The 24,669-nt window shown below is 43.6% G+C and overlaps 1 protein-coding gene and 1 pseudogene across 4 annotated transcripts in view; one reads left to right on the top strand and one right to left on the bottom strand.

Moving 5' to 3' along the window:
* Window positions 1–18,234, bottom strand: part of CLTCL1 (clathrin heavy chain like 1) — a 60,894-nt gene extending 42,660 nt beyond the window's left edge. For all 4 annotated transcript variants that reach the window (XM_060683813.2, XM_087880208.1, XM_060683812.2 and 1 more), the window contains exons 1-5: window positions 17,913–18,234; window positions 11,107–11,314; window positions 2,694–2,962; window positions 811–972; window positions 417–530 (exon numbers count right to left, since the gene is read on the bottom strand). In XM_060683813.2, coding sequence (XP_060539796.1) covers window positions 417–530; window positions 811–972; window positions 2,694–2,962; window positions 11,107–11,314; window positions 17,913–17,954 — 795 coding nt within the window. In that variant the 5' untranslated portion in view covers window positions 17,955–18,234. The remainder of the gene's footprint in view (window positions 1–416; window positions 531–810; window positions 973–2,693; window positions 2,963–11,106; window positions 11,315–17,912) is intronic.
* Window positions 18,235–21,213: 2,979 nt separating this feature from the next.
* LOC148111671 (uncharacterized) lies at window positions 21,214–22,284 on the top strand (annotated as a pseudogene).
* The last annotated feature ends 2,385 nt before the right edge of the window (window positions 22,285–24,669 follow it).

Genomic DNA, 24,669 nt, shown 5'->3' on the forward strand with positions numbered 1-24,669 from the left:
CAATTTAAAATAATTTAAAAATATTAAATAAATTTGGCTTAATTTAAAACCCCAAAAATTTAAAACATCCAATTTAAAATTATATTGCTAACCCAGCCTGGCGGAACAATAGGGTCTTGAGTGCGCAGCGAAATACCCGGAGGTCAGAAATCTTACGAATTTCCGGGGGCAGTTCATTCCACAGGGCTGGGGCTCCCACAAATTGGCCATGCCCACCCAGTCACATGACCACCTAGTCACACCCAGCCAGCCAGTCCAGCGCCCTCCCCCCTCAACAGTCCTAGGGACCGTGAATTGCCCCCCCCTCCCCGTTTAAAAAGTTTGAGGACTCCCGAGTCAAGGATTACCTGCATACCTGCCCAGGGGAGTTATAAAGGGCTGGAGAGGATGCAAACCTGCTTCTTCAATTTGTTTACCTGCATTGCAACTGGGAAATCCGTCTGGGCTTCCGGTGGGAAAAAGACGTCCACCGCTTTTTTGACGAAGGGCTGGTTTCCCGCAGCGGGCTGACCCACTTCGATGATATGAAGCTGAAAAGGAACCAGTTACAGGAACAGAGTTGGAAGGGACCTTGGAGGTCATCTAGTCCAACCCCCTGCTCACCCAGGAGATCTGTACTAGGGATTCGAACCGCCGAAATGCCGACCTTTCTGATCGACAAGCTCGGTGGTCTTAGCCACTGAGCCACTGTGAAAGGACAGTCCGCCGTTTGGCTCGCAAACAGGAAAGCTGAGTGACAACTTGAGGGGGTGGGAAGGGGGGATGGGGGCTAAATTTACTCCAAGACTCAGCTTCTTCTCCTTTCGTTACCTTGCCTCCTGCGGGGCTGCGGACGGCGAAGCAGAAGAGGGTGGACGGCTTGGCGTTTCCTTCGACTTTGAATTCGGCAAAGGCCGCCGCGTGGCCCTCGATGGGCTGGGAGACTTTGCGATCCACGGAATACAGCTGCATGGCGCCCACCACGCGGTTTTGCTAAAAACAAAGCCAGAAGCGTTTGCGTCGCAGCGTTCCAAAAGTCCATAAAGGGTCTCTAATCAATGCATCCCACGCCCTTCCCCGCCTCAAGAGAATTCCTGCCACGAATTGAGCAGAGCTCAATTCTGTTCAATTGATAGCAATAGCCCTGAAGACTTATATACCGCTTCACAGTGCTTTTACAGCCCTCTCTAAGCGGTTTACAGTGTCAGCCTCTGGCCCCCAACAATCTGGGTCCTCGTTTTCCCCGCCTCGGAAGGATGAGTCAATCTTGAGCTGGTGGGAAGCCAACTGCTGGCAGTCAGTAGAAAGAACCGTGGTGACGCAGTGGTTAGAATGCAGTACTGCAGGCTAATTCTGTTGACTGCCGGCTGCCAGCAGTTCAATTCTCACCGTTTTAAGATTGACTCATCCTTCCATCCTTCCGAGGTGGGTAAAATGAGGACCCAGATTGTTGGAGGCAAGAGGCTGACTCTTTAAACCGCTTAGAGAGGGCTGTAAAGGCACTGTGAAGCGATATATAAGTCTAAGTGTCAGGTTTCAGTGTCGTCTCAAAATAAATTGCATTTCCAAACAAATAGTCTTTGATGAAATCTTTCATTTATTAAGCACGACAATCTGTCCCCGATCATATCATAGCCAACACTGACTTCCTGACCCCAAACCTTCCCTTTCCGTTCCCCAATTCTCTGCGTCTCATTGCCCTCATCTTCCAAATCACTCTCCCCATATCTACTACTTCAGCTCCCAGGAATGTCCCCACTCCCATCTCATCTCCTAGGGGATATTATCTTCAGGAAAATAAGTAGGTGAAGAGTCAAGCGTCCTCTTGCCAGCTGCCCCCTCTTCTCAGCACTGGAACGAATGTAGTTTGGAGTGCTGACACTAAGGGCTATTGCTATTAGCCTGCAGTACTGTATTTTAACCTCTGGGACACCACTGCTCATGCGCCTTGACCCTCCTTCAATTATTCAAAATGAATTATTTCATTTTGTTCAATGAAAGTGCTTCAATTATTAATGTATTATTAAACCAATCAGCATGTGGTTAAGGCATGAAGCTGGAAACCGGGGGGCTAAGTTCTAGTATTGCTTTACAGGCATGAAAACTATCTGGGTGTCTGAATTCTAGTGCCGTTTTAGGGACGAAAGCCAGCTGAGCGATTTTGGGCCAATTAGCACGAATTGCTAATTGTGAATTCTAGTCCCACCTTAGGCATGAAAACCAGCTGGGTGATTTTGAGTCAATCACCAGGAGACTGTGAATTCTAGTCCCACCTTAGGTATGAAAGCTAACTGGATGACTTTGGGGCCAGCCCCTCTCTCTCAGCCCGACCTACTTCACAGGGTCGTTGTTGTGGGGGGAAAACAGGAGGAGGGAGGAGTATCATGCATGTTCACCCCCTTGAGTTACTTATAGAGTAATAAAGATGGGATAAAAACTGAATTTTTTATTGGCAAAGTGTGATTGGACACACAAGGAATTTGTCTTGGTGCATACGCTCTCAGTGTACATAAAAGAAAAGATACATTCGTCAAGAATCATAAGGTAAACACTTAATGATAGTCATAGGGTACAAATAAGCAATCAGGAAACAATATCAATATAAATCGTAAGGTTACAGTCATACAGTCATAAGTGGAAGGAGATGGGTGATGGGAACGATGAGAAGATGAAAAATCTAATAAATAAAACAAAATTCCAGTGGTTTTCCCTACCTGGGCAGAGATGCCAATTAAGAGTAACCATTTCTGATTCTCATCCGTCCGGTAGTTGATGATTTGGCAGCCCGCAAGACTGGCATGTCGGTCAAACATCTTTTGGGGCAAAGAATCTCCTTCCATGCTCCAGTGATAGACCGCCGTCTCCGTCACTAAAGCCACGGTGTTGACCGAGATCCACTTCCAGAAAATGACTTCTTCGGCCATCGTGTGCGCTTTCATTTTACTTTTCATCTCTATGTTAAAGATCTGGAGGGTTTTCCCCGCTGGTTGGTCAAGACAGAAAGACAAAAAAGAAGAAGAATCACAGATCTCCCAAATATCCCACCCAGATTTAATTCTCCTGCATAGGAGTGGTGCGGTGGGCCTAGAGGTGGAGCTCTCGCCTCACAATCAGGAGGCTGTGAGTTCGATCCTAGATAGAGGCAGATCTTTCTCTCTCTGGACACAATGAGAATATCTCTGCTGAACAAAACTCCGCCCTGGCAATAGGAAGGGCATCCGGCCAGTAAAACACTCTTGCTAGCTCCATTCAGTTGCCCAGACTCCACCCCGCAAGAGATTATGAGATCGTTAAAAGAGGAGGAGGAGGAGGATTTAATTCTCCTGCACCTTGGCCCTCTTTGTCCCATCTAAAGAGGGTTAAGACTGCTCAACATCTTGGCCACAGATGCAGGGAAAATGGAATACCGAGAAGAAGGAAGTCAACTCACTTCAGACAGCAGCTTAAAATAAAGTTGGACGCTCTTTCTGTACAGGCTGAAATGGTATCGATTCATCTTAACCATCTCAAGCTACTCAAGTGTGCAGAGCTCATGCGATTCAAAGCATGAATTGGGACGACCAACTCTTTATCTAATGGGGGAAGTACTTCAACCCCAAGATCATCTCTGTTGGTGGACTTCAGATTCACCCCACTTGTATTTTGGAGCTTGATTGCTTCAATATTGATCCTTAAGCAGATATATTTCAGAGCTCAAAGAGGGAAAGTCAAGGATAGCTGATTAGGAAGAAATATATAAACAATCATCTCCAAATATCCAATCCAATATTTTTGAGGGGCTGTCACAGGGGACGGGTGGGACAAGAAGTAACAGGTGAAAGATGATCAGAAGAGTGATCCAATTTAGAATTAAGGAGAACATTTCCTGGCGGTGAGAACAATCTATCAGTGGAATGGCTTGCCTTCGAGAAGTTCTGAATGCTCCATCACTGGAGGCTTTTAAGAAGAGACTGGCCCACTATTGGTCTGAAATGGTATAGGGCTTCCCACCTGAGCAGGGGAGATGTACTAGAAGACCTCCAAGTCTCTTTCCAACTCTGTTATTATTCTGTAATCTGGTGAAGGGACCTACTTCCCAACTTTTAAAATAAAGAGCTTTAGGTAAAAGTAAAGGTTTCCCTCGCACATATGTGCTAGTCGTTCCCGACTCTAGGGGGCGGTGCTCATCTCCGTTTCAAAGCTGAAGAGCCAGCGCTGTCCGAAGACATCTCCATGGTCATGTGGCCGGCAAGACTCAATGCCAAAGGCGCACGGAACGCTGTTCCCTTCCCACCAAAGGTGTTCCCTATTCTTCTACTTGCATTTTTTACCTGCTTTCGAACTGCTAGGTTGGCAGAAGCTGGGACAAGTCATGGGAGCTCACCCCGTTCCGCAGCACTAGGGATTCGAATCGCTGAACTGCCGACCTTGAGATCGACAAGCTCAGCGTCTTAGCCACTGAGCCACCACATTCCTTAAAGAGCTTTAGGGTAACAAAAAAGATTTTAGATTGTGCGGAAATGAATAGATTAACTTTAAGAATAAAAGATAAAGAGGAATCGGTGTATTTCAAGACATGGGAAAGATGCTATGTATGGATAGAAAAGAAATATGAATAAAAGTTGATAGATAAATGATATAGATAATAGAACGTTAAATGAGGGATAAGACAAAAAAGAAATAGAAACTCAGATGACACAAGAGTAAATGGAAAAGGGGGAGGGGGAAGAAAGAAGATTATAAATGTACAATTATGAAATGATAGATTGGGTAAAATGGGAAAGAAATTGAAAAGAAAGCATATATTATTAGAAAATTGGAGTTGCTGGGATACCAAATAAGTGAAATATTGCACAACAAAGGAGAAGGAGAGGGAGAGAGGAGGAGAGGGAGAGGGAGAGAGAGGAATGGAAGAAAGGGGAAGGAGAGGAAGAAAAGATAGGGGACAAGAGAAGGAGAGGTGAGAAAAAAGAGGGGAGGAGTGGGGGAGAGGAAGGGGAAGTAGGAGAGGAAAGGAGGAGGAAGAAAGTAGAAGAAGAGAGGAGGGAGGGGAAAGAAGAAGGAGAAGAAAGTTTGTTGTGAAAAGAGGGAAAAGAAAGGGTAAAAGATCAACCCCAAATGTGACTAAAATGTCTTATTTTTATGCTTTCGTTAGAAAAAAATATGTAATAAGATCAGTTATGGATAAGAGAATGTACATTTACAATATGTGTATGAGAAATAAAAATAAAAAACTTTTTTCAAAAAAAAAAAGAAAGAAAAAGAAGAGAGCTTTAGGGAAAGACGATAGGCCTCTCTAAGTGACCAACTCTGCCCTTTTCACAAAGCCTTATGGGGAATGAACCCTAAGGGGAAAAATATTTTTGTAACGTATCAGTGGCTTAAAACAGATTTCTTCCGATAACGTTAAAAGTGCCTCTTTCCACCTCGGGTTTTGTTTTTTTTTCCCCCTTCCATTTCTCTCTAGTTGCAAACGCCCCAAATGGAAAGCATTTATTAAGCAACGTCCATCGATTGTCTGAAAAGCATTTATTAATTAGCCATCAGTTTTGCAAACCGGCGGCTGCAAGGTGGAAGGAGCTATAGCACACCAACTGGTTGAGTTGAGCTGGAAGGTTACGAGCAATTGTTTTCATCCTTCGGCTTCATTTAAAAAAAAAAAAAAAAAAATTAGCTTCAGGCCTCTGTGGTCTTTTCACGCAGACCCTGCTTAGTCTGTAGCGCCGCGAGAATGAAGTGCGCGAATGATGTTTGCTTCATTGGCCGGTGTTGCATGACCGGCTTTCTAAGGGAAAACCACTTTGCGGTGTAAAATGTCGCTTCCGTAAGAAAAAGGGGATCCCACGGGAAAATATTCTCCATGCTGTGAGCTCTCTCTGCTTCTTGTTGGTTGTCTCTCCGTTAAGGTTGCAAAGCAATGGGAAGGACTAGGACAACCAGAGAAAGAAGCAGGGAAGAGAAGGGATTGGGGGGCAAATTGTTTTAACGCCTTGGGGGGGTGGTGGGAAAAAACAAAAGGCCTCGCGAAAAGCGATTCCCCAAGGTCTTAAGGAAGCCGTTGATGAGCGCATTTCAAATCCCCATCCATTTCTGCACTGGGTAATTGACAAGATGCAGCCAGGATGGAAAAATGGCCTCTTGTAAAGCTTAACGGGGCTTTCTTTAAAAAGGGAAAAAAATAATAATAGAAGAAGGTGCAACTCCAAGCTTGGAAGGTTTTATTCAGGAGAGAAGGTTCTAGGAAGGAAACCCTACCTGATGATCAATTGGGGGGGGGACGGGGGACCTCTGGATAGATGGATGGATGATAGCTGAGAGAGAGAGAGAGAGAGAGAGAGAGTTGATGGATAGCTGATACAGATAGGATAGTTGGATGGATGGATGGAAGGAGATAGTGAGAAACATAAAAAGATTAGATAGATAGATAGATAGATAGATAGATAGATAGATAGATGATAAATAGATAGGATAGATGGATAGTTTTCACAAAAATAAGACCCTTATATTTTTTTGAACCCCAAAATCAGCGCTTGGCCTTATTTTCAGGGAGGTCTTATTATTTTAGGGGGCATGGAGCCAGACGGGGATCCTCTTGCCGTCTTACCTGATTTCCAGCTCTGTCTCCCTAACCCTTGCCAGAGGAAATGGTGGGGACCGGCTGTGCATGCAGTTAAATATTTTCAGGGGAGGCCTTATTTTCGAGGAAACACGGGAGAGAGAGAGAGATAATGTGGGTGGAGAGAGAGGAAGGGAGGGGGGATAAAGAGAGAGATGGATGGATGGATGGATGGATGGATGGATGGATGGATGATAGCTGAGAGAGAGAGCTGATGGATAGCTGATAGAAGTATAGTTGGGTGGATGGATGGATGGAGATATAGATAGAAAAAGATAAAAAGGTAGATAGATAGATAAAAAGATAGATAGATAGATAGATAGATAGATAGATAGATAGATAGATAGATGGTAGATAGAAAGATGGTAGGTAGGTAGATAGGTTGGTAGGTAGATAGGTAGGTAGATAGATAGATAGATAGATAGATAGATAGATAGATAGATAGGAGGTAGGTAGATAGATTATGTATAGGTAGGTAGGTAGGTAGGTAGGTAGGTAGGTAGGGATAGATAGATAGATAGATAGATAGATAGATAGATAGATAGATAGATAGATAGATAGATAGATAGATAGATAGATAGATAGATAGATAGATAGATAATGTATGTGGGTGGGTGGAGAGAAAGAGAGGGAGGGAGGGAGGGATGGTAGTATTGGCTGTGGGGAAGAAATAGCAGGCAGAGGCCAAGATACCCTGGAATAGAAGCGACCACATTTGTATCAATCACCAGTTCTTTGGAGTAGAGATCGGGAGACCCCTCCCCACAGGCAAGGCAGCCCTAAGATTTGATGAAGTCAAGGACCCGAGTGTGCCAACAGAATTTAAGGGTCAGCAAAGCGGGGCAATTCTATCCAGCCTTTCGCCAAGGCCCCTTTCCCAGAAGATTGTTGTTGTTAAAAGTGGCTGTCGCATCAAGGAAGCTTAACCACAATAAGATTCCCGCCTCTAACCAGGATTAATCTAAAGCTGCGAGTAACACAAATTGAACGATACGGCTTATCTTGGGCAGGCAGGCAGGCATCTGTCCTCTATTCAGGTGAACTAAAAATAAAAAAACAAAAGAAAAGAAAACACCGACACAAACATGTACAAGTCTGAATAGGCGGGTCACATCCAAGAGGGGTGGGGGGGTGGGGGGGTAGGAGGTGAGGGAGGGGCAAGAAAAGCTCTGAACACTTTACATCTGTGCGACAAAGAGAGCGCAAAAACGGTGGTGTCGGCATTCTCATGCTGAGTGTATGGAAATGGCTGGCGTAAAGTGCTGCATTTCCCCCGTTTCTGCTTTAACGCGGAGGCGCATTTGTTTACGAGACGGTACGTACGACCACAAAGTGCTGCTCGGGTGACGGCACAACGTAGAGGGACATAAATACGAGGAGGAGAACGCTCCGATCGATCGCTGGGAAATGCCACATGCAGTCGTCCGGCAATCGGTACCCTCTTACCGCCGTTCAGAAGAAGCCGTTACGTTTCTGAAAGGCTGGCGTCGTTACGTTCGTGGTTCGTACGCGGAATAAACAAGTTTCGAGCAAAACATGAGAGGCGGGCTAACCCCAGTCTCTACCAACCAAGGAACGTCTGCAGTTCATTATTTTAGAACAGATTCGTGGGTCTCTCGGACTTTTAATGGTTTGGGACAAACCACAATTCTATGGCTACTGAGAAGCTATCATACCTATTTCCCAGGGCTTCGTATAATTTAAGAAAAGAGGCCAAAAAACCCCGAGAGGATATGATAGTACTTATAAGTCAGGGGTCTCCAAACTGGGCGATTTTAAAGACTTGTGGACTTCAACTCCCAGAATTCCTCAGTCAGCCCTAACCCCGTGCTGGCTGGGGAATTCTGGGAGTTGGAAGTCCACAAGTCTTAAAAAGCTGCCAAGGTGGGAGGCTCCTGCTTTAAGTGATCGTAGCGGGAGACACAAGACAACACTTACGTTTCTCCGCTTAAAGTTACTTCTGGGTACCTACAAACTAATACATGTTAGTGCGAGCTGCGTTTCAGGTGGTCAATCACGTGTTAGCTTTCCTGGTCAATGCACCGATTCGCAGGGGGCCAAGATAATTGGGATTAAAGCACGATAAGAGCCGCGGCGAGCTGCCAGCAGTTCCGATTCTGAGCGGCTCAAGGTTGACTCAGCCTTCCCATCCTTCCGAGGTGGGTAAAATGAGGACCCAGATTGTTGGGGGCAAGAGGCTGACTCTGAAAACCGCTTAGAGAGGGCTGCAAAGCACTACGAAGCGGTATATAAGTCTAAGGGCTATTGCTATGATGAATGCCGACTCTTTGATTACTGCTGTGTATTGACACTTTACCTATACCCCCACAAAATTTTTAGCAAGCTGGCAAACAATTGCCCACGCCTACACAGCTCAGGCTCATAAATTTCCAATATAATTGATTTATCTATACAATCATGGACCCCTGCGAGTTTTGTCATGACTTGCCGGGACCAAAAACCACATTTAGAATCAAGTAGATGACTAGCACACAAGACACCATGCTAGCTAGCAAAGGTCTCTCATAAAAGTATTTGTGTTCCTTGCTATTCATTAACTGTACGATGATGGGATGGATTTGCTCAAGAACCATTCCTTGGTACAGTTATAACCAGCAAGTCGTGAAGCGGTCTATGCCAAAGGAAGACAACAATTTCCCCCCCGCGCCCCCAAATTCAAGCCATCGCATCTGGATCCCAATTAATTCCACGGAGCGGAATTCTCCATTGAGAGGCCCAATTGCTTATATATATATATATAGGTTTTTTTTTCAGATTTCAGTACTTTTTATGAGATTAGACCATTCCATACTGTTAAAAACATAAAAGTTTGCCAGGATAAAATGAACTCACCGTCTGTATTAAGACAAGAATGCAGGAAGAAAAGTACACAGTCAGTTGACAGGGAAATTATTATAAATCTAAAGTGTTTGTGTGCCTATCTGCGGAGGGGCATTTTAATGTGGTGATAGGGTAGCCTTTGGATTACAGGTTACTGTGCGAATCAAATCTGAGCTCCCATAGAAATATCACTTTTATTTGCTACAGCTAGAACTGTTGTATAATCTAAGCTTTTTTAAAAACAAACAACAAACAAACAAATCTTAGATTTGTCCAACTACATCATCACTGCTGCCAAGGAAGTTTAAGCTATAGAAGTGGTTCTTGACCGGGCAAAACTTTCTGGAAACTTGGAAAAGGCAGTATCTGAAATTCTGGGTGGTCTGGAATATCTATTTTCTAATCTTAAAGATTAATTTTTAATCATTTCCTTTGGAAAGCTATTTTGAGTAGACTGTCACAATCCTTTCCTCGCAATTCAAATTCCATGACTGCCATTTTCGGTCTCACAATTTACTGTCAACAATTAACAGGCTAAGTTTCATTGAAAAAAAAAATCTCTATGTGTATATGTTTTTTTTTTTCCTAAGCAATTTTTAAAAATGTCTTGTTTGCTGTCGTTCCGTTTTTATTTTTTTTTTCTTTTTCCTTTTTTTTTTTCTTTTGGGAGTTTGTACAGGTAGTCCTCGACTTACAACCCCTTCGTTTAGTGACCGTTTGAAGTTACAACGGCCCTAAAAAAAGGGACTTAGGATCACACTTATGACTGTTGCAGCATCCCGATGGTCATGTGATCAAAAATTGAGACCTTTGGAAAAATTAGGATGATTATGTTGAGATAAAACAGTAATGAAGATGATTTGCTGTGAGTGATAGTTTATCTTAATATTGTTTATGATAATAGTAATGATTGATATTTTTAAGATATATTCATCTAAACAAAAAGAAAAGATAATGAAATGATATTGAGTTAGGATTTAAAGATTTAAGTAATGGGTTTTTGGATAATGGTATTATAAAATAGATAGAATTTAGGGAAACAATTGTGTAAAACATTTAAGTTGTGTTATTTGGAAATTAAGTGAGGTGAAATAATAGAAAGGTAATTGTTTTGAGCGAGTTATTGTGAGCGGGGTTTTTTTTCTCTCTCTCTGTTTTATTTTTTTTATTACTTTTATAAGATGATTAGTGGAGATGAGTCGTTGTTAAAGATGAATTTGTGATTGTACCGATTTATGACCAGATCAATGCTTTGTTCTAAAAAGATGTATTTTATGTTTATGTTTTTAAAAAATAAAAAAAAAGTTTTACCAAAAAAAAAAAAAATTGAGACCCTGGCAACTGAGTCGCATTTATGACAGCTGCAGTGTCCCAGGGTCATGTGATTCGGAGCAAAATCAACGGGGAAGCCAGATTCACTTAACAGCCGTGTGACTCATTTAACAGCTGCAGTGAGATTCGCTTAACAATGAATCTCACTTAACATCTTGCTTAGCAACAAGACTTGTGGTCGTAAGCTGAGGACTACCTGTACAAACTCCCAAAAAAATGGAGGCGAATAAATAACGCGGTGAATAAAATATATATATATATAAAAAAATTATTTATTTATTTAAATTCGCAATTAAAAAAACCCGAACAGGGGAAAGTTTCTTCTTCCCTCTCGGGTGAAAATAAGCCGGACGACTTACCTTTCAGAGCGATGACCTTGGAGGCAGGATTCATAATGGCACTTTCCGCCGAGATGGGACGCCGGATAGGTGTCGTTGGATCGCTCAGGTCGACAATGACCACCTGCGCTTGCTCCCCGACTTTCTCTCGGATGCAGATGAATTTGTCCGATTCCATCGTTAATGTGCTGAACCCGATGTTGGCTGGGTTAATTCCAAGATTCTGGAGCTAAAAACAACAACAAGAAGAGACATTTCAAGGAGATATTGGACTAAGATACACACGTGGTTGGAAAAAATGACAAAGAGGCATACTGATTTTAAACCAGAGATATTTTGATTAGGGATCTTACCAGAGACTTATAATAAAGAATTGCAAAACTTAATTGCAATTGAATCTTTTAACAGCGGCTAGAATTGTATTTGCTAAAAACTGGAAAGGAGAAAAGATACCTATTGATGAAGAAATTATTAACAAAATGATGGAATGTGCTGAAATGAGTAAGCTGACTTTTGAAATAAAGAACAGGAAGATAAACAATATTATCTGATATGGGATTTATTCTATCAATGGATGGACAATAAACTTTGGAGACAATTATGAAATAAGTGGAAGCTGACATAAATTAAGTGAAATAATTTTTATGGAAATGAGCTTGGGATGTTTAGTGATAATTTGAAGAGAGGAGGAGCACAAAAGAACGTCACCGATTGATATACTGTCAGTAATTGTATGGAATGATAATGTTTTTGTGTTTTGTGTTTGTTTTAAAACAAAAAAAAGTTGATTCAAAAAAAAAGAGACACATTTCATTAGAATTCTTCTTCCGCTGTCCATTCATTTCTTGACTTGGTATTTTTTTGGGCGGGAGAAGAAGAAAACAGCCCTCCGAGCTAATGCACAGGGAATTTCAAACTCGATGTCCGCCAGATGTGAATTCCAAACCAGGGAAAAAAAAATAATAAGCTAGGTGGGAATTGTGGAGATTTCAGTGGTGATGTTCCAGGGAGGTACCGAATTCAGAAAGAATGAATGCCTTGCAGAAAATCCTTCAAGAATTCAATTCTTTCTACAATGTTCGGTGTCGGCAGATATACCAGAAAGAAAAAAAAACTCAGCTCCCTCATGCAGAGTTCTTGGGAACTACTTGGACCCAACTGTGTATTTTTATTATTTATTTATTTTATACCCTTCTATTATTTTTATAACTCAAGGCGGCAGACATATGCAACACACAGCTTCCTCATCCTATTTTCCCCACAACTGCCTTGTGAGGTGGGGTTGGGTTCAGAGAGAGCAACTGGTCCCAAGTTACCCAGCCGGCTTTCATGCCTAAAGCGGAACTAGAATTCACCATCTCCTGGTGATTGGCCCAAAGTCACCCAGCTGGCTTTCATGCCTAAGGTGGGACTAGAATTCACCATCTCCTGGTGATTGGCCCAAAGTCACCCAGCTGGCTTTTATGCCTAAGGTGGGACTAGAATTCACCATCTCCTGGTGATTGGCCCAAAGTCACCCAGCTGGCTTTCATGCCTAAGGTGGGACTAGAATTCACCGTCTCCTGGTCATTGGCCCAAAGTCACCCAGCTGGCTTTCATGCCTAAGGTGGGACTAGAATTCACCATCTCCTGATGATTGGCCCAAAGTCACCCAGCTGGCTTTCATGCCTAAGGTGGGACTAGAATTCACCATCTCCTGATGATTGGCCCAAAGTCACCCAGCTGGCTTTCATGCCAAAGGTGGGACTAGAATTCACCGTCTCCTGGTCATTGGCTCAAAGTCATCCAACTGGCTAAGCTGGGACTTGAACTCATGCTCTCCTTTTTAAGCTGGCGCCTTAACCACTAGATCAAACTGGCTCTTTCTTGGCAGTGACTTCTTGTATGAAGGTCTTTCAATGTCCCAATCTAGTCTACAGCCTCCCATTCTAGTCTAATCCAGTCCTACCTACCCTCAGTTAAAAAAAAAAAAAAAAAGGAAATCATGGATGGTTAAGTGCTCTGTAAACACCCAATGATTTACCAAAAGCATTTAGAGTACAAATGAAGGGACACGTAGTGTTTGAAAAGTTGTGAATTAGCCGTTAAAAGATTTGTACGGGACCTGAATGCAGTAAAGTGCAGAACGGAACTATCTAAACATCAAAACCATCATCAAAAAAAGCACAACAAAGAATGTTCTTTCTGCGCCAACTCAGGAAGCTCAAACTGCCCAAAGAGTTGCTGATCCAGTTCTACCGAGGAATTATTGAGTCTATCATCTGCACCTCTATAACTGTCTGGTTTGGTTCTGCAACCCAACAAGACAGACACAGACTTCAGAGGATAATTAGAACTGCAGAAAAAACAATGGCTACCAACCTGCCTTCCATCGAGAACTTGTATATTGCACGAGTCAAACAGAGGGCTGTGAAAATATTTACAGACCTCTCGCATCCTGGACATAAGCTGTTTCAACTCCTACCCTCAAAACGACGCTATAGAGCATTGCACACCAGAACTACTAGACACAAGGACAGTTTTTTCCCCGAATGCCATCACTCTGCTAAACAAATAATGTCCCACAACACTGTCAAACTAACTACTAAGACTGTATTACTATTCTCATCATCCTTACTAGTGCCTATCTCTTCCCACTTATGGCTATATCCATGTTGCTTGTACCTTTACAACTTATATTGTTTTTACTTGTTTCCTAGTATGATTTGATAGCTTATTAGTAACCTTGACTATCTCTAAATGTTGTATCTTTTTATTCTTGATGAATGTATTTTATTCTCCTTATGTACACTGAGCGCATATACACCTAAGACCAATTCCTTGTGTGTCCAATCACACTTGGCCAATAAAGAATTCTATTCTATTCTACCCTACTCCTATTCTACCCTACTCCTATTCTATTCTATTCTATTCTATTCTACTCTACCCTACCCTACCCTACCCTACCCTACCCTACCCTACCCTATTCTATTCTCTTACAGAGAAGAAAAAAATGACAGGCTAAGTTTCCAAAACTGTACATTCATGTATCTTGCCCTCTTAGTATTAAAACAGTTTTATGTCCATTTCATGGAGGCTGCTTAATAATTTTGCCTGGTAATCTATTTGTAAGTAACCGTCAATTGCTAAGAAGAGAGAAAAGGCAAAATAATAATAGTAATAATAAAGATCGAATTATGGAACATCAAGCAAACAAGGAATCCTTACTACAGTTAATTGTCATGTTTCTGTAATATTCAGTTATAACAGTATTTAATTTTTTTACGTAGACAAGCTTGTTCACTACGAGCAGGAAACTCTTCTCAGAAGTCCCTTTTAGGCGGTTAACATTGCATAAAAAACATTAGGAAAATGACAGCATCTAGAAAGAATTCCAAATTCCTCCCTACAGAAGACACAACAGAGATCGCAAGCATGAAATGTCTTGCGCATCCAAATGCCAAATGCTACCATTGAACAGATCCTTGGAATTGTCTGCTACAAACGTCTACACAATTTTGACGTTCTCGATTCCAAGCGGGTCGAAAATTCTCAACGCATCTTCTTTTTCACATCTGAAATTCTGAAGGGAGTGGTTCTAAATCGGCAGCTCTGTCTCGAAAGACCGAAAACCGAAGATTGCTCAGCCAACCTCCCCCAATCTAATACTCGCCTTGCTCAAGGCAGTTTTCCTCTAGTTAAGACCATTTATTTCAATATTCTACTATCTAACTAAGAGGGGAAAAAAGCTCAAGCAATTCCCTGGGAAACTGGCTAAGAGGAGTTTTCGTGTATTCATTATCCTTATCACAGAAGTATAAATACTTGGATATCATTGCCTTCTTCAGTCTGAGGCCTTATCGCAATTTTCCCTTTGAAATTTTCTTCTCACAGATTTTTTTATAACGCACCTGTTGTAGCATCTAGTAAAATAAAACAATATTCCCCCTCCAAGTTTTTGTTTAATCGTAACAGAAGTTCCGTTCTGCACTTTTCTGCATTCCACGTCTGTCTTGCAACACAATCAGGTTAAAAGGAAGAAAAATAGAAATCCTGCGAAGGAAAAATAGAAATCCTGCAAAGACTCATAAGACTTCGAGTATAGGAAGTCCTTGACTTACGGGCCATTCAAAGTGACAACGGCACTGGGGGAAAAAGCGACTTATCGTTTTTTGCACTTCTAACTGTTGTGATATCTTTACGGTCATGTGATCAAAACTCAGATGCTTGGAAACTGGCATGTATTTATGACTGTTTGCAAACCTTCCTAGCTGGCAATTCAGTGGGTTTGATTAAATATTATTTGATTAATAACCGAGTGACTGTGGGATAACTGTAATTAAAACTTGCCACCGTTCTTTAACAAAAATAATTACTTTGGATTCGTGCTTTCATCCCAAAAGACGGTTATGTTCCACAATCCATTAGAATTTTAGACTGGAAAGAAACCCAGTTCAGGGCAACATTTCTAGAATTCTGGTTTACGCTTTCAAGCCGGCTGAAATTCAGAACTTTCAATTTGGGAATTCCCCGTGTGCGAGTTGAGCAGCTATATAAATTTGCAAGGCAAACAATAAACAAACAAACGATCTGAATTCAGGCTGCGATGCAAAGCCTACTTAAGGTGAACCTGGTGGGACCGACTTGCAAATCGACGTGTTTTAGACTCACGACGAAAAAAGCAGTTTGGGGAGGTCGTGCATCACACCTTACAATTTCACATTTAAAAGGTTTAAAATAAATATGCTGCTTCTCAACCAGAAGCAATCCCCAGCCCTGCCTGCCGTGCCTGGACACCCCCCCTCCCACACACACACCGAGTAGTAGCCTGACTAGGTGGCTCAGTGGCTAAGACAGTTCGGTGGTTCGAATCCCTAGTAAAGGTCTCCTGCCTGAGCAGGGGGTTGGACTAGATGACCTCCAAAGGTCCCTTCCAACTCTGTTACTGTTACATCTGCCAATGCTAACGTCTCATTAAAGGTAAAGGTTCCCCTCGCACATATGTACTAGTCGTTCCCGACTCTAGGGGGCAGGTGCTCACCTCCGTTTCAAAGCCGAAGAGCCAGCGCTGTCCGAAGACGTCTCCGTGGTCATGTGGCCGGCATGACTCAACGCCAAAGACACACAGAACGCTGTTCCCTTCCCACCAAAGGGGGTCCCTATTTTTTCTACTTGCATTTTTTGTTTATACGTGCTTTCGAACTGCTAGGTTGGCAGAAGCTGGGACAAGTCATGGGAGCTCACCCCGTCACGCAGCACTAGGGACTCGAACCGCCGAACTGCTCAACCAGCTCAACGTCTTAGCCACTGAGCCACAGACCTCTTAAACCTGGCTGAAATAAAACATGGCCCAGCGTTGAGCAGAAAAATGTCCTAAACTTGAGGGGAGGGAGGGCAGGGTGTGTGTGTTTTGTGTGTGTGAGTGTGCGAGTGTTTGTGTGTGTGTGTGTAGTTGGAAATGGATGGGCTCAGTGGCCAAGGGAGGGGCAGGCTGAAAGTCATTGGGAAATCCACTTCCGGTGCCCTCATTCATTTCAGCAATTTCTTTTTAACTCCTGCCACAAACTCTCTCTCTCTCTTTTTTTTCTTTCTCCTTCCCCCTTTCCTTTCTTTTCCTTTCCTTTGCCAACCCAGGTTGCTTTCCTCTTCTGCTGGCTCTCCTGCCCTCTTTGACACTAAATGGGGAGACGAGATTTCCCCCCCCCACACACTTCCCCATCTAGGAGGAGAGGGGGGGTGTCTCTTTACAATCTGCCCCCCCCTGCACTCCTCCGCTAAAAGTCCTACATTCTGCCCTGCAAAGAGAGGAGCACCAAGGAAGGAGGTTTTTGGGGGAGGGGGTGTCAGGTTGGGGGGGGAGGGGGACTGAACTGGGCAGTGTCTGTTCTTGCAGGTCTGTGGGGTGGAATAGAGGTGGGGGGGGCTGGCTCGAAAGTCCCGGGAGATGAAGCTCCTGCACTATACCTAACCCCCCCTCCCCATTTTGTAGATCTAGAAAAACAGGATGGGGGGGCATGCAGGCTGAACCCCCCCAGCTCCTCTCTCTCTCTCTCCCCCCACCTCTTTCTCCTCTCCCCCTCCCTCCCTCATTCTTGGTGGTGTAGTAATGCAGGCCAGAGCTGTTGTCCTCCCTCCCCCATCCAAAAAAAAAAGAGAGGGAGGAGGAAGGAAGGAAGGAAGGAGGGAAGGAAGGAGGGAGGGAGGGAATCCAGTGACTCTGCACAAATCTCTACAATCCAAACTAAAGGGGGAAAACCCCCCCATCCCCCACCCCCAAAAAAACACCATCTCAAGTCAGCAGGCTTTCTTCCCGCCTCCCCCCCTCCCAGCTCCCCTCCCCCACTCACTCCACCTCCCCTCCCCATAAGTCATAAAAAATGTAAAAAGGTGCCCAAATCCTTCTCTTCTTCTCCCCCCCCCAAATTAATAAATAAAGGGGTTTTTTTTGCATGAATGTAAAAGGATTCCCACCCCCCTTCTTTAAGCAAGACAAAAAGAGGTGGGGGAGACCCCCCAAAAGGGAGGGGGTGTCCCCCCCAAAAAAGGAGTGCCCTCCCTTCAAATTCAAGAAGGGGGGGTTCCCTCTCTTTTGCATCACCCCAATACAGACCCCCCCTTTTGCAAGAAGAGGGGGATCATCAGCTCCCACCCCCACGAAGACCCCCCCCAAAGAGGGGAGGGGTCTCTCCAGCCCCCTCCCCACCCTTACTAGGCCTCAGCCCCCTCCCCAACTTCCCCCCAAAGGAGAGGGGGGGGAGCTTGGAGGGAGGGGAAAGAAAAAAGAAGCCCCCCTCCTCACAAACCCCCCCTCTCCCCTCCCCCCGCCGCCCCCAGCCCCAAATCCTCACCTGAAAATGCTCCTGGAATCTTATGGGGAGGATTTGAGCCATGGTGGTGGGCGAAGGGGACCCCCGAGGCTGAGAAGCGGGAAGAGTGGGGGGGGGACCCCCGAGAGAAACCGGGTTGGTGGGGGGGGGGGATGTCCGGGAACGGCCGCCCCACACGCGTGCCCGGCAGCGAGGGGTGGGGAGCCGCTCTCCGGCGGGGACGGTACTGCGCAGGCGCGGAGGTCTCGCTCTCTCTCTGTTTCTTGACCCCCCTCCTTTTTCAAGGCTTCGGCCCCCGTGCCGGGAGAAGATCCCTCCGCGCCGGGCTCCCGGCCGACTTACCCACCCTTCTCTTCCCGCGAGAAGCAGAAGGGGTCCTCCGAAGGAAGAAATAGTCCCTGAGCCAGCCGGGTTTTTTTTTTTTTTTTTTTTTGGCGCCGACTCTCTCTCTCTCTCTCTCTCTGAAGGGGAGGGGAGGGGAGGGGAGGGGGGAGATGGGGAAGGGGCAAAGGTCACTCTGCTGGGAGGGGGAGAGGAGGGGAAGGGGGTCCTTGGGAAAATGGGTGAGGGGAGGGCTTGTCTTACATCCCCCCCCCACCCCTTGCCAATTGCTGATATCCTATGAGTCAGGATGATGCTGAAGTCCAAGGTTTTGCTATATTTTTTCTTTCTTTTTCTTTCTTTCTTTCTTTCTTTCTTTCTTTCTTTCTTTCTTTTTCTCTTTCTTTCTTTCCTTTTTTTCTCTTTCTTTTTCTTTTTTCTTTCTTTTTCTTTCTTTCTTTTTCTTTCCTTTTTTCTTTCTTTCTTTCATTCATTCTTTTTCCTTCTTTCCTTTTTTCTCTTTCTTTTTCTTTTTCTTTCTTTTTCTTTCTTTCTTTTTCTTTCCTTTTCTTTCTTTCTTTCTCTTCCTTTCTTTCCTTTCTTTTCTTTTCTTTCCTTTTTTTCTCTTTTTTTCTCTTTTTCTTTCTTTTTTTTCTTTCTTTTTCTCTTTCTTTTTCTTTCTTTTTTTCTTTCTTTCCTTTCTTTTTCTTTCTTTCTTTCCTTCCTTCCCTCCCTCCCTTTCCTTTTTTTCCCCCTTTCTTCCTTCTTGTTTCTTCTCCTTCTGTAAGGAGAGTCTCTAAAAACTCTTTAATTTTGCTTTACGTTTCTATTTCAATCGTAAGATATTTTACTCTCTCGGAAGTATTTCATGAAATGGAACAGCGCAACCATCCTGTGTCTATTTAAGACAACAGAGCCTTGGTGGCGCAGCAGGTTAAAATGCTGTTAAGGAACACCAAGCTGCCTGCAATTACTGCGAGTTCGAATCTCACCAGGCTCAAGGTTGACTCAGCCTTCCATCCTTTTCAAGGTAGGTAAAATGAGGACCCGGATTGTGGGGGCAATAAGCTGACTTTGTATATAAAAAAAGAACATCGCTGGGGGGGGGGGAGCCGAAAGCCCTACTAAGCAGGTTTATACAAAAGTATGAAGGCTATTGCTTAACGCATTGTAAGCCGCCCTGAGTCTCCGGAGAAGGACGGCATATGAACCAATAAATAAATAAATAAATATTTCCGCACCACCTCTCATTCCATCTTCCCCTTTCCTTTCCTTCCCTTCTCTTTCTTCTTCTTCCTCCTCCTCCTCTTCTTCTTCTCCTTCTCCTCCTCCTCCTCCTCCCATCAAGCATTCCACCTGGGCAGGTTGATGCCCAAGTCACCTAATCTCTTTATTATCTCAATTGCGAAAGGACAGGTGGCTGGACCCTAACTAGTGTTTTTATGTCCCAAAGATGCTTCCCCCCCCTTTTTTTTTCAGTGCCTCTCAAGCTATTTCACTCTCAGAAGTATTCATGAAATGAACATGAATTTCAGCTCCACCTCTCATTCCATCTTCCCCCTCCCTTCCCCTCCTTCCTCCTCTTCTCCTCCTCCTCCTCCTTTCTTCTTCTTCTTCTTCTTCTTCTTCTTCTTCTTCTTCTTCTTCTTCTTCTTCTTCTTCTTCTTCTTCTTCTTCTTCTTCTTCTTCTTCTTCTTCTTCTTCTTCTTCTTCTTCTCCTTCTTCTTCTTCTTCTTCCTCTCCTCCTCCTCCTCCTTCTCCTCCTCCTCCTCCTCCTCCTCCGAAGATGCTGATTTCCCCCCCCTCAGTTTAAAACTGATCTTTTTCAGAGGGGCTTCATGAATCAAATTGGGAGTCCATCCTGTTTGGAAGGAAAGTGTGTGTGTGTGGGGGGGTGAAGTTAGGGAATTAATTTTAAAAATCCCCAGCAAATCCTAAATATGGAGGGAGAATTCTTGCCTCGCAGGAACCCAATTTCTTGCCTTCCTCCATCCCAAAAATAACATCCCCGATCATCCTGCCATCAAAACTGGCAGGAGCTTCCATGAAATTCAGAAAACACTTTCTCCCCTCCTCCTCTTCTTCTTCTTCTTCTTCTTCTTCTTCTTCTTCTTCTTCTTCTTCTTCTTCTTCTTCTTCTTTTCTTCTTCTTCTTCTCCTCCTCCTCCTCCTCCTCCTCCTCCTCCTCCTCCTCCTCCTCCTCCTCCTCCTCCTCCTCCTCCTCCTCTCTTCCTCTGTCCCTCCTCCTCCTCCTCCTCCTCCCACCAAGCATTCCACCTGGGCAGTTTGATGCCCAATAGTCACCTAATCTCTTTATTATCTCAATTGCGAAAGGACAGGTGGCTGGACCCTTCCTAGTGTTTTTATGTCCTAAATATGTTTTCCCCCCCCCTTTTTTTTTTCCTTGCCTCTCAAGCTACAGTGCCATGTATGAAAACACCCCAAAACAAGGGTTCTTCAGCAAACCGCTGTTAGGTCTGCCAATGCCATGGGAGACATGTGGGGACTGAAATAGGCAGCATCGCATCCTCTGCGTCTTTTGTGAACGCATCAATCGGCTCTAAAATAAATATTTGGGAAACGTGTGTTATTTACCCGTAGTGGAGCGAAGCGCTGCTGTGGCGGTATGCCAACAACTATCACACATGATTGACCTCGGGATTGCATTCACTTATCTTACTGCTACGTGGGTGGATGGTTTGTGTTTTGTTGGCTGTGGGTTCGCAGTCGGCAACCACAACGGGGATTGGCAACTCGGCTGCCGAGCGAAGCCGTGGCTAAGTGAAACCACAACTGTGGCTTAGATTTGACTTCAGGTTTGCGAGTTCTGGTCCCCACCTTATGCATGAGAGCCGGCTGGGTGACTTTGGGCCGATCATCGGGAGACGGCGAGTTCCAGTCCCACCGTAGGCATGAAAATTGATGGGATGACTTTAGGCCAGTTCTTTCCTCTCAATCAAGCCTTCCTCACAGGGTTGTTGTGGAGAAAATACGAGGAAGGAGTATTAGATGTGTTCACCGTCTGGAGTTTATACAAATAATAAAGGCGGGATATCAGTAAGTAATCTACCTTCTCTCTTACCTAAAAATATTTATCCAGCCATTCTCTTCTCTTACCCACTCCATCTATCCATCTCTATCTACTCTTCTCTATCCATCTCTTTCTTAACTATCCAATTTGTCTCTCTCTATCCCTTTTCTTATCTATCCGTTTTCTTATTTATCCGTATCTCCTTCTCGTCCTCTTTCTGACCTATTCGCCCACCTATCTATCCATCTCTTTTCTTACCTACTCCATCTATCCACATCTCTAATCTTATCTATCCATCTTTAACTATCTATCCATGTCTATCTCTCCCTCCATACCTTATCTATCAATTTTTATTTATTTTTATGTTATTTTATATCTATCATCTATCTATCTATCTAGTCCATGTCTCTATCATCTATCTGTCTCTATCATGTCTGTCTCTATCATGCCTATCTCTATCATGTCTATCATCTGTCTCTATCATGCCTCTATCATCTACCTATCATGTCTGTCTGTCTGTCTGTCTGTCTGTCTGTCTGTCTATCTATCTATCTATCTATCTATCTATCTATCTATCTATCTATCTATCTATTAGTCCATCATGTCTCTATCATCTGTCTTTATCTACTATCATGTCTATCATGTCTCTGTCTCTATCATGCCTGTCTATCATCTGTCTCTACCTATCATGTTTATCTATCTATCTATCTATCATCTACCTATGTCTCTATCTGTCTCTATATATCTATCATGTCTATCTGTCTCTCTATTTGGTCTCTATCATCTACCTCTATCATGTCTATCATCTATATCATGTCTCTCTCTTCTCTCTCTCTACCTATCTATCTCTATCTAGTCTCTATCTATCTTTATCTCTATCTAGTCTCTATCATGTCTCTATATCATGTCTCTATCATCTATCATGTCTCTATCATCTATCTATCTATCTATCTATCTATCTATCTATCTAGTTATCTATCTATCTATCTATCTCTTCCTCTTTCTGACCTACTCCGTATCGATATCTATCCATCTATTTAACCTAGGAACGAAGCCCCTTGCTCAGATGCTGGCCACCATCCGAGTTGTTTTCTACAGAGAAGCTCCTCGCCATGCCTTCTGCCAGGTTACCCAGAGGACACAGTCCCTCATTTGAGCATTCCTCCCCCCTTTCACTACCACCACTTCCCTTTCTTTCAATGGGCCATTGATGCAGAGGGACCGTTTGCGGTTTGGAGGGCCCCCCTCCCTGGTTTAAAAGGGCACGGACGGCTGCCAACTCCGTCTCCATGGTCCCGGCTCTTGGGAAAAGTTGCAAGCGCATCGTCACATTGCCAGGGCTTTGTGGCCTGGGCGCGCACGCAAACTATATTTTTGTGGCCTAGTTAGCTTGGCAGATGGGAAAGAGCGCCAACCCACCAGCTCTTTCAAAGCAACAGCTGCGAAGGAAACAGCAGTGACTTCATCCAACGGTTTGGGGGTATTTATTTATTTAAGTGTAAAGCCATGCAGGGCCTGGTGTCAAATCCTGCTATCACCCACACCAATTCTAGAAAGAGTGCAGAGAAGAGCAACCAGGATGATTAAGGGACTGGAGGCTAAAACATATGAAGAACGGTTGCAGGAACTGGGTATGCTTAGTTTAATGAAAAGAAGGACCACAGGAGACATGATAGCAGTCTTCCAATATCTCAGGGGCTGCCCCAAAGAAGAGGGAGTCAAGCTATTCTCCAAAGCACCTGAGGGCAGGACAAGAAGCAAAGGGTGGAAACTCATCAAGGAGAGAAGCAACCTAGAACTAAGGAGGAATTTCCTGACAGTGAGAACAATTAATCCGTGGAACAACTTGCCTCCAGAAGTTGTGAATGCTCCAACACTGGAAGTTTTTAAGATGTTGGATAATCATTTGTCTGAAGTGGTGTAGGGTTTCCTGCCTAAGCAGGGGGTTGGACTAGAAGACCTCCAAGGTCCCTTCCTGCTCTCTTATTCTATACTATTCTGCATTCTATTCCATTCCATATTTTCTATTCTATTCCTTATTTCTATTCTATTCTATTCTATTCTATTCTATTCTATTCTATTCTATTCTATTCTATTCTATTCCATATTTTCTGTTCTATTCTATTCTATTCTATTCTATTCTATTCTATTCTATTCTATTCTATTCTATTCTTTCGTGATACACAAAGTTGGGGATCTATAGGTAGTTCTTGACTTACAACCGTTCACTTAGTGACTATTAGAAGGGCACTGGAAAAAAGGTACTGATGACTGGGGTTCCCCCCCCCCCACACACACACCGAGGACTGTTGCAGCCTCTCCGTTGTCACGCAATTGAAATTCGTGCGCCAGGCAGCTGCTCGACTGGTTTCCGGCACTCCCCCGTGTGTGCGCGCTCGCTCCCATTTAGGCACTTGGTGCCGAAAAGGTTTGCCAACACTGCTCTATAGCGATGCCATCACACCGTGAAAAATAAAGAAACAGCTACATATATATCTTTTTCACACCCTTGAGAGAACTCGAAGAAGGGCTGGTTACAAGAATAAAAATATTTGGTTAGAGAAAGACAAATTCCCTCTGCAAAAATTTGTTTTGTCTAGTTAGGAGAAAATGCCAAATGCCTGAAGAAACCATAAAGATATATTTAATTTAGAAAGTTAGCCCACCGAAGAGTTCAATAAAGTACATACCCCAATACTTGGTTCAAGATGACTTTCTCAATTAGGTAAGACAGAAGTGCGTGGAGATGACATCAGAAAGAAGAGGCATATTGAAATCATGTTTAAGGTGTAGCTAACATAAGCGTGAAAGTTACAGTGGGGGGATTATTTTGCCTAAAGCAAAAGCAACACAAATGAAAAATATCTTCTTTGCTTCTTGGCAACCGCCCCAAGCAACTCTTAAGAAATCCCAAAATTCTTTAATTATCACAATCCTTGATATTTTCAAAAACATTGCATCCCCACCACAGTGGGCAAAGGGTTTAAAACAGAGCACCAGGGTGCCTTCCCAAAGTTTCTCCATGAAAAGCTGCTTTCCTAGAAAAACACGAGAAGCAAGTATCTTCACTATTTCAGCCAAATGGATCATCCACAGCTATTTTTCATGTGCACCTCAAAACTTTTATGCAGTCTTCTTTATTAAACATTTTAAGGTTTAAATTAGCTCCACGGGAAGGGAACAAGGAGAATAGGCTAAATGCGTTCTCTTCCCCTAGTTGAATGTAATATTTCAATGTTAAAACCATCAGCGTGCAAATCAACTTACTTTATGTATGGCCAGAACTTGAAAATAACATTTAACACAGCACAGTACTTAAACAAAATGGTTTGGTTGAGATCTGCGTACATGGGACTGATTGGGGTAGATTGGGTGACATTGAAATATAATTGTATGTCATTTTACTCTATTTTATATATTTATGTA

Source organism: Pantherophis guttatus, chromosome 17 (genome assembly GCF_059756535.1).
Source record: "Pantherophis guttatus breed Tessera chromosome 17, ASM5975653v1, whole genome shotgun sequence".
Classification (NCBI taxonomy): domain Eukaryota; kingdom Metazoa; phylum Chordata; class Lepidosauria; order Squamata; family Colubridae; genus Pantherophis; species Pantherophis guttatus.